This window comes from Amphiura filiformis, chromosome 6, assembly GCF_039555335.1.
Source record: "Amphiura filiformis chromosome 6, Afil_fr2py, whole genome shotgun sequence".
NCBI classification, from domain to species: domain Eukaryota; kingdom Metazoa; phylum Echinodermata; class Ophiuroidea; order Amphilepidida; family Amphiuridae; genus Amphiura; species Amphiura filiformis.
In genome coordinates, this window is record NC_092633.1 from 38,700,055 (window position 1) to 38,712,744 (window position 12,690).

At 37.1% G+C, this 12,690-nt stretch overlaps 1 protein-coding gene across 1 annotated transcript; it reads right to left on the minus strand.

Annotated features, from left to right (window-relative positions):
* Nucleotides 1–10,362: 10,362 nt before the first annotated feature.
* LOC140154517 (V(D)J recombination-activating protein 1-like) lies at nucleotides 10,363–11,613 on the minus strand. The gene has a single exon (XM_072177087.1). It carries the CDS (start codon nucleotides 11,611–11,613, stop codon nucleotides 10,363–10,365), a length of 1,251 nt encoding a protein of 416 aa, XP_072033188.1.
* Nucleotides 11,614–12,690: the final 1,077 nt, after the last annotated feature.

Below are 12,690 nucleotides of genomic sequence, written 5' to 3' on the forward strand. Positions count from 1 at the left end.
TTAAAGTACTCGGCAGTCTACATAGCCACAGCCACTACCCAGATCACAATACAAACTCAGCAGGTAAGCTTTGCCTTTTAGCACACTAGAATAGAAAACGTTCAGTATTTTTTTTAATTTTCTTCCGTGGTATGTACTGTGCTGTGCATCGAGCGTGAAAGCAGAAATGATAAGCAATCACGAAAACTTGCTGATCAACACATGATTGTGGTCATTCATGCATTGTGACAACAAGCGAAAACAAAGAATAAATTTTTATAAAAAATTATTATAAAAATGCCACCCAATATAAAAATCATCGGATAGATCCCTGTACTAGAGAGGGACAGTAAACTCACAACAATTTAATTTTAAATGACAAAATGCCCATTCATTTTGGATATTGCCTCTTCTTGATTGACTTGTGGAAGATGGTCACCGATATGTGATACGTATACCCAGCACTGGCAGCAGACCACAGACAATGCATGGCAGGATATGACGGAAGAATTAGAAAATTTACTTTACATTTTTTATTTTAAAACAAATAATTACATAAAGAAACACAGAATATTCATTATTACAGTTTTTGTCAGAGAAGAACAGCACTTGTTTACATTTTGTCTTAGACTTGAGAGCGTGTGCGTGCAGAGCGTATACACGGAAGCCAGAAGTGGGGTTCTAATTGGCTGAGTCAATTGTCTGACAATCGTAGCGATAGACCGATAATCTTATTGGCTGATTGTGCGTCAAATAGTTGGCGGCGCAGATTGGTGCCCTTGAAGTGCACACTTAAAAGTTCCGTTATGTCGCTCATTAAGGGCTCTAAAATGAGCGTTTATTGCGTTTCGACAGTATTTTTTTTGGGACATGAGAGCACCTCAGACCTATCGAATTGCATTCTGAATACTGAAGCATGTCTTTCTGATATCAAATAATTTGCATTTTTGGAAAATCACAATATAATACAAATTTTATGACAAATTATAAAAATTTGATATTTTTCAAATTTTTGATATACATGTACAACAGTCCTCGAAGTAAATTATATAAATCTAATGACATATTCTTAAAGTGTATGTAGCAGGGAGGAAAAGCCGACGGTCAATTGTAAATTTTGACCTTTCATATTGAAGATATGGATTTTTTTCCCAAAAGACCTCATTTTTTTGGTGTTTTGGGAAAAAATCCATATCTTCAATACAAAAGGTCAAAATTTTCAATTGATCGTCGGGCTTTTCATCCCACCTACATACACTTTAAGTATAAATCATCAGATTTATAAAGTTTACTTCAAGTACTGTTAAATATCAGAAATATCAATTTTCATGATTTGCCATAAAATGTGTATTAAATTTCAAAAAATCAAAATTATTTGATATCAGAATGACATTCTTCGTATTCAGAATGCAATTCGATATGTCTGATGTGCTCTAATGTCCCACAATAAATACCGGATGTTTTTAAATGTTTCCAAAGACACTACAAAACCGAAAAAAAAATTTGAAAAAAATTTTAAATTTTTTTTTTTTTTTTTTTGCAATTTCGGGTACCTGGTTACCCGCCTGAAAAATGCTTGGTACCCGGGCACAAAATTACCGAAAATTACACCCCTATAATTGAAACAACAAAACTAAAAACTTCTTTCCAGATTTACCAGATTCTGTTAGTGGAGGACAAGCAAACAATGTAAATTGCGTAATTTTGAGTACGGTATACATAGTTTCACCCAACAAATCCGGTATCGGTATTGATACAAATTTATGAGCAACTCAATTTTTGGTGAGTAGGTCTAGTATTAGTTGTTGTTATGCATGTATTAAATATAAACATCTTTTTATTTACAGTTGCAAAGGACAACGAATCTGAAAGAGTTTATATCTTTGGCGGTCTGACACCTAGTGGTCAACAGTATAGTGATATAGTAAAGGCTGAGATTGACAACAACCGTTTGCGGTTCACAATACTGAATGTAAGTGTGAATGTGTGATTATTAAAAAAATTGTTTTTGCAACCAACCAACCAAGTTTTTAAACAGCATGCCACTGGAATTCATAAAAACCGGCTGAGTATTCCCGGCCCCATAACTTGTCACTTGTGTAACCGTACTAGAAACACATCTGTTTTTGTTCAGCCTAAGGATAAAGTTTAGAGAATAAAGGTACTGATTTTAGCCACTGGAGTGCATCCATGTCTTGTAACTATTTGAACAATGTTTGTAAGGCTGTGACCTATCGGGTAATGACGTATTCGGGTACCCGAGGTAAATTTCGGGCGGGTACCCGAAATTGCAACAAAAAAATAAAAATTGCAAAAAAAAAAAAAAAAAATTAAATTTTTTTTTTCAAAGTTTTTTTTTTTCGGTTTTGTAGTGTCTCTGGACCTAGACCTAAATGCTAGGATAATAGATAAAAAAAAAAAAATAATTAAAAAAAATTGAATTTTGCACATTGTTTTGTAATTTTAATATGAAAATTGATACATAGTTTTCATGTCATACTCTATTAATGATATCAAAATGCATTGAATTTGAATTTGAAAATTTTTTTTTTATTTTTTTATTCGGGTAATCCGTAAATGGAATTTGTATCCGGGTAGGGAAAAAACGGGCGGGTACCCGAATATCCGGGCTTGAGTCACTGCCTTAAATGTTTGTAAAAGTAGAAACAAGACTGAAATGTTCCTAAAATACTAAATAAGTTTTCATTAAAATTATGAATTATTTCTGCAAAATTACTTTCTGATACAGCATAAAAATGTTGGCATGGCAGTCGATAGGAAACTCACAATCAACTTTCAAGGGCCTACTCAGTAACATTTCTGATATATTTGAATGTAGTGTACAAAAAATTAACATTTTAATTCCTTTTTTTCATATAGTGCAATGGTTACCAGCCATGTGGAAGAATTGGGGCAACTCTCACCAGCATTGGCTCCGGGAAACTGCTACTGCTTGGAGGTATGCAATTTAAGCACCGGACGACATCAAATTGGTGGGCGCCAGATATGTGCGACGATGCGTACATCTTTGACATCGCGATGAACAGGTGGTCAGCGTTAGATGTGCCATCTGTTTTAAGACAACGTGCCCATCACCTAACAGTGTTCCGGGATGGCAAACTTGTCGTAGTTGGTGGTGTGAAGTTGGATACCAGTACAGGACTGAACACTCCTGTGACTTGCTCCATGCAGGTGGAGCTACCAAGTCTGCAAATGAACAAGTTAGGAGATCATACAATTTGGGGTGCAGGTTTAGCTCACCTGTCCCATGCCTCCATAGCCCTCGGGGGCTACACAACGGGAAACACCCTGAACAGAACTTTGCTGGTGATAACTGCAGACTCCGTCAACATAGGAGATGTTGACGTACCAGCAGGTACTGCTTGTGGAACGGACATGCCTGGGAGAAACGCTGGACTTTTTATGGTCAAGGGGGAAGAAGGCACCGTCATCTTCACAGTGTCTTATGACGCAGACACTGCATCGGCTAGCAGTACAGAAGAAACAGCCGCTGAAGCTGCAGCAACTGACTCTTCAGCATCAGCATCAGTCTCGGAAACAACTGGTAGTGTGTATACGGACAGCGAATCTGAGGAAATTACTGCTACAGGAACTGAAGATGTTCAAATGGTTGAAGGCATTGAGGAGGAGCTTGTCGAAGCACAGGGTGCTGAAGAATCACCAAGTGTTGGAATTAGTGGTGATGATGATGTGTGGGCATGCAATCCATGCATTATTCATATTGCTATAGGTGGGACCTGCTCCTATATATATGATTCCTCATTAGTTGACGGAGATATTCCAGCACATATTGCATGTGACAAGTGCAATGGATGGTTTCATTTGTTTTGTGAGGGATACCGACAAAACCCATTGAAATATAAATCAGATGAACAAATTAGTGCAGCAAAGTACTTCTGTAAGAAGTGCAGGACCTCAAGAAAGGGATTTTCTTGGTAATAATTATTTTTGTGTTTGTTTGATTTTATCTCTGTATATATAAATTGGTTGATGGTAAAGCCTGCTTGTGTAAGGGTAGTGAAATATAATTTTTTAGTTTCCCATCTGCCCCCATTGCCGGATTTTCCACATGGCCAGATGGCCCAAAATCTGGGGCATGAAACAAATAAAAATAGTTTTATAAAGGAGCTGTTTGAAATGAGAAATGTATATACAGGATGGGAATCTAAAAATTATGTATTTTCAGTGCCCTAACATATATCTGAGCTGATCAGTTACTTAATTCACATCATGCGACTTAACCGTCCACAAGTTTGTATTATAACCAACAACATTCAGGAATGAGAATGGCATTTTTGAAAAGTACCTGAAAAAGCGAGTGAATAAAAATAATGAAAATTCTCATGCCTGAACATTGTAATAAATGTTTTGATGTTATTGTTGGTTGGTTCAGAGATTTCCCCCCAAATTAGGTTGAACCAGAGCTGCAGAGGTCCACCACCATATATCTGCATACGTAGGCCCCTACTTCAATTTTTGATTTCTTGAAATGTGTACGGATAAGCCATTTGAGCCTTTACTGTATACCAGGCCTAAAAATGCTTTTTTTTATTACGAGGGCTATTTGTGACAGATTCCACTAAAAGTAGCCCTCGTGTGTATTGGACAATTTTTCCATGGGGGCAATTTTGGGAAAATTAGCCCCTGTGTGTTTTGATCTCTGCAGTATACACGGTTAAAAGGGTACTACACCCTGGCCAATTTTGTGCCTATTTTTGCATTTTTTTCCAAAATTATAGCACATTGGTGACAAGTAAGATATGTATTATAGGGTCACTGAAAATTCAGCAACTCAAAGCAAGTAGTTATTGATTCATTGATCAAATATTGGTTTTCCCTCATTTTTGACTGTAACTCCACAACTGTTGTCTGTGCTGAAATAAAATTTCCAGTGCAGTAGTTGTATTCCTTGCCCCTATATAATATACATATCTTACTTGTCCCCAATGTGCTATAATTTTTGAGAAAAATGCAAAAATAGGCACAAAATTGGCCAGGGGTGTAGTACCCCCTTAATTTGTTTGATTATACATTTGTAAATGTTAGCTTTTAGTTAGACCTACATACTTTTGTATAGATCAAATATCTGATTACAGTATTATGCATGTGATATCGAAGTGCTAATTTAGTAAATTCTCATTGTAAAGTATAGCGAGATGTGTGCTGACGATGAAGTTAACAGCAGTTCCCAGTGATTGTAGTGCAGGTAAATTAAGTAATTCTTGGCCAAGCTGGAACACGCGCATTGCGTCCATGTGACGTACTAAGCGTGTACATGTACTATGCTTTCTTCTATACTGCGCTATGTGTGTGTGTTTATCGCAGATATCCACTAGCGTTCATAGTGTTAGAGCTTGGCCAAGAATTACTTAATTTACCTGTACAGTTTATATGTTAGAAAACATTTTTGAGAGGTGAGTTACACCCACAAGTGGCATTGGAAACCTGTCATGGCATTATCAAAATATGCCCAAAAGTATTAAAGAAATCAAACCACTATTTTTAAAATTCAGGATTTCAGAAATTTTTAAGTTTTGAAAGAAAAAAAATATTGTAAAATAATTTGTTTAAGGGGTGCACCCTGGTCAATTTTGTGCCTGTTTTGAATTTGTCTCAAAAATTAAAGCACATTGGTGACAAGTAAAATATGTATAATATAGGGCAAGGACTACAACTACTGTACTGAAAATTCAGCAACTTAAAGTAGTTATTGATCAAATATTGGTTTTCCCTCATATTTCACTGTAACTCCACAACTGTTGTCTGTGCTGAAATAAAATTTCTAGTGCAGTAGCTGTAGTCCTTGCCCCTATAATATACATATCTTACTTGTCCCCAATGCGGTATAATTTTTTAGATTAAATGCAAAAATAGGCACAAAATTGGACAGGGGTGTAGTACCCCCTTAAATATTTGAACACCTTTTTTGTAACAGTTATTGAACACCATATTATGTTCCACTATTGAACGCTGGTGTTCCTAATATGAACACTGCCATTCTTATTTTGAACACACCTTGAACACTGCCGTTCATATTTGGAACACCAGTGTTCAATAGTGGAACATATTATGGTGTTCAAGAACTGTTACAAAAAAGGTGTTTAAATGTGTGTAAATGGAATGAATATATGTTATTTTCACAATTTCATGCATTGTGGTCAGTATTCTTTTGTACAGTGAACACCTTTGTCATGTTAGGGTCAGTTGGACCAGGGCAATCTAACAGGTTTTTTTTACCTTACACTGTATGTTGTATAATAATTTGTTCAGATAAATAAGAGAATCAAGTTGTGCAATGTGTGAGGATATTTGATAAAATATGATACACTGTAAAATTGTTGGATGCCTGATGAAAATGAATGAAAAATGAACACCATTTACACACATTTAAACACCTCTTTTGTAACAGTTATTGAACACCATAATATGTTCTACTATTGAACACTGGTGTTCCTAACACTGCCATTCTTATTTTGAACACCACCTTAAACACTGCCGTTCATATTTGGAACACCAGTGTTCAAATAGTGGAACATATTATGGTGTTCAAGAACTGTTGAAAAAAAAGGTGTTTAAATTTGTGTAAATGGTGTTCATTCTTTTATCAGGCATCCAAATTTTTTTTACAGTGTACGATGTGAACTGCTAATTAAACAGGTAAACATGTTTTTACATTGAATCAATTTTAATCTCTATCCAGAGCAGCTAACGTGCAAAAAAAAAAAACCAGTGCATCTAAGTGCATTGAACCAGTGACCTTCCTAATACCAGCACATGGCTGTAACAAACTGAACCACGGAAGAGTGGAAGATTTAAATCTATAGTTATTAGAACAAATACACAAGGTTCAGTTGGTTAGAGCATCATGCTAGTTTTATAAAGGTCGCTCGTTGCACTGTAATTATGTTCTGGTTTTTTTTTCAAAGTTAAAGGAAGTGTCCGGCAATCACAACATTATGTCTTTCTTGTTAGAAAAATAATTATCAAGCATGAATCACATGTGTTATTTAAAACAAACTCATATCATCCATAAAAACGAATAATAACAGCCATCTCTCGACACGCGATATTCAAAATTCCCGCACTCAAATTGTCTACAGCAATGACGTCCCAATAATTCGATGAAGCCTGACGACAAATGAGCACAAATAAACATGACGTCATTGCTCTAGAAAATTTGGGCGGGAGTTTTGAATATCGCGTGTTGAGAGATGGCTGTTTTATTCGTTGTTATGGTTTATATGCGTTTGTTTTAAATAAAACCATGTGGGTCGTGCTTGACAATTATTTTTCTAACATATAAAACATGTTGTGATTGCCGGACACTTCCTTTTAATGCACGCTGGCTGCTCTGGGTAAAGATTACAATTTGTTCATCTTATATACCCAGAGAACCAACTAATAATTTTCATGTTTTCACATTGTTCATTCATATCATATTTGTATGTAAATAAAGTAAAATGTCTACATGTACATGGAATGAAGACAAGGTAATTAAAACTTATATTTGTCCTGAATCTCTTTAATTGTCATTGCATACTTTGATGTTGACCTGAGGAATTACTTGATTTGTGAATTTTAACCTACAAATCTTAAAAAAACTTCCAACCATAGATGTACCGCCTTCATTCCATTAACTGGCCAGGGCGCTTACTACTTAATCATTTTTGGTGGCCACTTATTTTTACATTGTTTAGGGCCTACAATATGTAAAATATTCACCCACCATCAGTGTATGTATGTTTCAGACCATGGCTCAGATTTGAAAGGTAGATAGAGTTCATGACAGTTTGCTTGTAAAGTCACTGGGTGGGCGCTTAATGGAATGAATACGGTAAGTCTTAAAAGCTGAAATTAAAATAATGAGACAATGTTTCACAATATGTCAAATAACTATTCCTTTTTTATTTTCCATCTCAAATTCACAAAAACAGAAATGTAAAAATATTTAAACTAGATATTTATGCAGGTCTTTAATAATAATACTTAATATTTAGGTCTTTTTTGCTCTCAAAAGGATTAAGAAAGTATAACATAGTTCGCCTCTACCTATAACTCATCAGTCTAAATTTTGCCTTGCTATAATTCCAATATGGAATAGTTTGCAATATCTAAGATACTTTCTTAAATAAACTGAAATGTGCTTATACCAATGCAGTACTATAAATAATGTTCCATGTTTTTTGGATTGCTAAATATTACCAAATAACAAAATGCAAGCACATTTTCATAAAAATCAGACCATTTTCTGTTTTGACCAGCGCAGCGCAAATGTTGACCTTAGATCAAATTTGAGTCCTTTTCACAATCCACAATGCTTTAGCAAAACATCCTAGAACTGGTTCCCGGTGTGTGCAAGTTACAAGTTCCCATTCATGCCACCACTAGGAGAATTTTTTCAATGAAAAATCTGTGACTGGTTGAAAAATCTGTGTTGAATTCCAGATTTTTCAACCTTTCACAGATTTTTGTATCCTGGTGTGTGCACAGAGTGCGTAACTTCAGGACATCACTGCATGGGCTTTTAGGCAAGTGTTAAAAAATCAGGAGCTAAAAGTAAGACAAAAAATTAATGGGGTTATAACATTTGAAATGACAAAGAGTCAGCCTGCTACACTAATTGCTGAAGTCACTTTTTTGTCATTTTTTTTCAGAACAAAGAACAAAATGTGGTTCAAGCATGCATCAGTTACATAATCACCTAATTATTTTGAATTAAATTCTCTTTCATTTATATCATGTGCAAAGATTGGTGAATAAATATGCTTGACTATATTTTGTACTTTGTTCTCAAAAAAAAAAAAAAATGACTGAGGCAATTATCGTATCAGGTTGACGCTATACTATTGTCAAATTTAACAAGGATAAGTGTATGGTGCATTCTGGGTATGCTGAGACAATTTTTTTTATAGAATCCCTGTATAAGTACCCACTGTATGTTTCTTCTACATGTTCAGCAATAAAACCTATCACACACACCCCAACATTGGCTTGTGTATATCCCATGCATCTTGTGTGAACTTACTAAATACCATATTTCATCAAAATATATGATCTATCAGAATGAGCTTACAACAACAGTATAAAATAGCTCAAACCCAATCTCATTCATTTTCAGAATTGCTGACACTCACAGAAATGGCTTCAGGCTTCTTAAATAACGCCCCTTCCCTATTAGCACCCAAACAAAATTAAAAAAAAAAAACTGTGTAGTGACCTTTCAATATGCCTGAACAAATAAATTGACCATATGTCTAAATATTTCCAATTTATACCTTGTGTCATACACATACATGATTATGGCGGATTCCAACTGAAGAAACACTACACTGTGTTTTTTGAAGTTCTGTGTGTAAATTACCTATTTTGACTCTCATTTCATCATTTCAATAAACGCCATACCGATGAGACTTTAGCACCGGTGCTAATTAGATAGATGGTATTTACTAACATTGCTAAAAAAGAGTACATGTATATACTATCCAAATAAGTGCTGCTTCAAGACAGTTGAAACATCATTCATTAGGTGCCTAGTTACAATACATTGCATTACAACTTTGGACATCATTAACACATACATGTATGGTAGTGAGCAAAATGTCAAACTTCAGACAAGTACATGTAAGTTGGCATGCTGAGAAGAGTACGAGCAGCTTTCTTATTCTTCCTTACAGTGTCTGCCAAACAAAATGAAAGGTTGCTGAATTCAGCAACCTTTGCAATGCAATCTACAAAATAGGGAACAGTTTTCTTTATGTTTCGGACAATTCAGAACATAAGTTTTTGATAATTGTTTTTGCATGTCATGTAAAATTCTAAAGAGTTGTCTCCTTAAATTTAAATCATAAAATCAGGAAAAGCCAAAAAATTATTTTGAACTTGCTCTCAAAATGCCATATTATGCAGAAAAATGTAAAATTTGGCAAATATTTTCATCTTGCAGACTACCATGAGTGATCAAAATACATAATAAAGAAAACCATGTCCTAACTTGTTTACATTAATTAACAACCAGACTAGAACCACACGTTTATTATGCATTCTGCTTGCAGATCCTACTCCTCTTTGTGTGACCCTTAACACGACAAACGCTACAGACATACTGTCCCTGCTTAGGAGTCTTAATAAGTCTTTGCAAGCGCTTGCATGTGTACAACCATGACATCTTAATGACATCCCGCCATTCATGCTGAGCAGACTGCCTTGCCCTATGCAGATGATCACGTCGTGTCACCTTATTTCCAGCTTCGTGACACTCACTGGAGAAGATTGCAATCGACTTGTATTCATCTATCAACTCCTTAACATGAGCCACCATCTTGTGTAAGTAATTTGTGTAGTTCACATATGGAAAGTTCTTCTTCAACAGCTCAGCAAACTCCCTGGCATTCTGCTCATACTGTTCAACAAAGGGCAAATACTTTGTGAGTGGCGTGTTGGAAGCCCAAACAGGTCGTAACAAGCAGTATTATCAATAAGTTGCTCAAGAAGCAACTTTCTATCCTCGGATGAAACCAATTCCTTGACTGCAACAACAATAGCAGGCTCAATGAGGCGTCTTGCATAGTTGCCATCTGCCATCATTGGAGTCATAAGGCCAGCTCTTTTGCGAAGATGGAAGTCCAGTTTCTTGGCTGCTGCCTTGAAAGCTACAGATGGCATAGATTGGTTTATATGCCCTGCAGATTCTTGCACATAGATTTTGTGAAGAACTCGACCTGCAATATTGATGTTCATATGTGTGGAGTCGATCATTGGTGTCAAATTGACTTGTGGCTCTCCGGTCTGACCCAAAACATTCTTATACAGAGCATTGGTGGACATCTTCTCGGGGTTGTATTTCCGATCAGTGTATCTGGCCTTGTTTACATCATATGTCCGTGTGATTTTGGACCCAAGAGGGTTAGCAGCTGCATCAGCCCGAGTTGCATCACACAGGGTACAAAGATAGTCACTTCCTGCACCACCAAATCCCTGCACTGTCCTGACTCTCTTCTCATCATACATTGTACCTTTCATGTCGAAGGAGAATACTCTTTCATTAAGGTGCATTTTGCTTTGTTGAATGTTGCTAATTTCCTGCATGATAGGTTGGATAATCAGTGCAACATCCGGGGATGATTCGTCAGCCCTGGCGACCAAGATTGGACGGCAGCATTTTTCAGACCCTGGGGCTGTTTCTTCGAATACAAGATGCTCACTGCCATCTTTGCTGCATATGCTTGTAATCTTATAAATGGCAAACGACAGCCGCAGGACCTTGTCGATCAACTCCACCTTGGTGCCTTTTTTTATTTTTACATCTCCCATCCCATCATCTCCATATTTGATGAACACCTTAAATTTGGCATCACTGACGCACTTGCACTTGACCTTTGCAATTCCCTCTACAATGTTGTCGTCAAGATCATGTAAGGCTGCAGCAATTGCCTTATTAAGCGGCCAGCGACGACCATCAACTGCTGGCGGGTAACATGCAGGGTCTTGTGGGTAGCCAGATTGAACATCTAGAGGCTCAAAATCTTCCTTTTGTGTACCATCTGAAGACAATACTGGTGGGTCCATATCGAATTTCACACAACCTGGAAGAAGAGACCTTTCTTCTACAGCCATTTGTTCCAAGCTTTTCCAGTCAGTGTAGCCCTTAAAAGCATTCACTGCCTGGGATAGGATGCGATATTGGTTGGATGAAATGAATCTGTGACCCGTAGTGCCAAGCATTGTTTAGGTGTTAGACCAACCTTGTCCTTGCCCACATACAAGCGCCGAATAGTCTCTGCTGCTTGAATCTTGAGTTTACCTCTCAGCATATTGATGGCAAGCGCAATGACAACATCTTCATACTCACCCTTCTCCTTCTGTTCAGCAAATGTTTGTACAAACTCTTTTAAAGTCCTCAATCGAGCATTTGCTGCTGCTTGTGTTACTTCCAACAATGGTGCTGCCGGTCTTCCTCGCCTGGTAGGTTCCTTTTGTTGAGTTGATGTTGGTTCCTCAGTGAACTGGCAAATGAGGAAATGGTCCCACAATTTGCTTAATGGGAGCTTCACACTGCAGCCATTACCTCTGTTGTGACAGTACCAGTCTATTTGGCCCAGCATTCTTAATAAATCTGATGTTGGCTCTTCTACATTCTCAATCAGAGCATCACACTCTGGGCACACACTACCCAGTGCCTTCAGGTGAACAACAAGGCATTCTTTGCAGAAATTATGATCACAGGGTGAGGCTCTCAATGGACTGTCCAATATGCCTTGACAGATGGAACAAGAGACAACCCTTTCAAATGGTGCAAGGCCAGAAACAGCCAGACTTCTTGGAAACCTACTCATGAGAGTATAAGTACCGTCTGCTATGTTGGACAGGTCTTCTTCGGTCCAATCCACTTTCATTGCCTTGGCTGGTTTTTCCTGTGTTTCCTCATGCTTCCTCTTCATTTGTCGAGTTGCCATTCCTCCCTTTTCACCTGATAATTTGGAAACACAGTCCAACAAGTTGCCCACATTTTCCAACTTCAATCTACTTGTACCAACCTTGATTAGCCTGTCACTAACTGTGTGGGCCAAAGCAAACTTTTTCCTTGGGGAGATGGTAACATAAGAATGGTCAGGTGCAACTAGACCTTGTGCTGCTGGAAGATGGCTGACAGTTACGGGTGGATCTATAGTCTGTTCTGCAGGGGGATGGCTG

What these genes read in the sequence shown, in the direction of transcription:
- LOC140154517 (XM_072177087.1), bottom strand. Translation starts at nt 11,613, where the DNA reads ATGGCTGTAGAAGAAAGGTCTCTTCTTCCAGGTTGTGTGAAATTCGAT.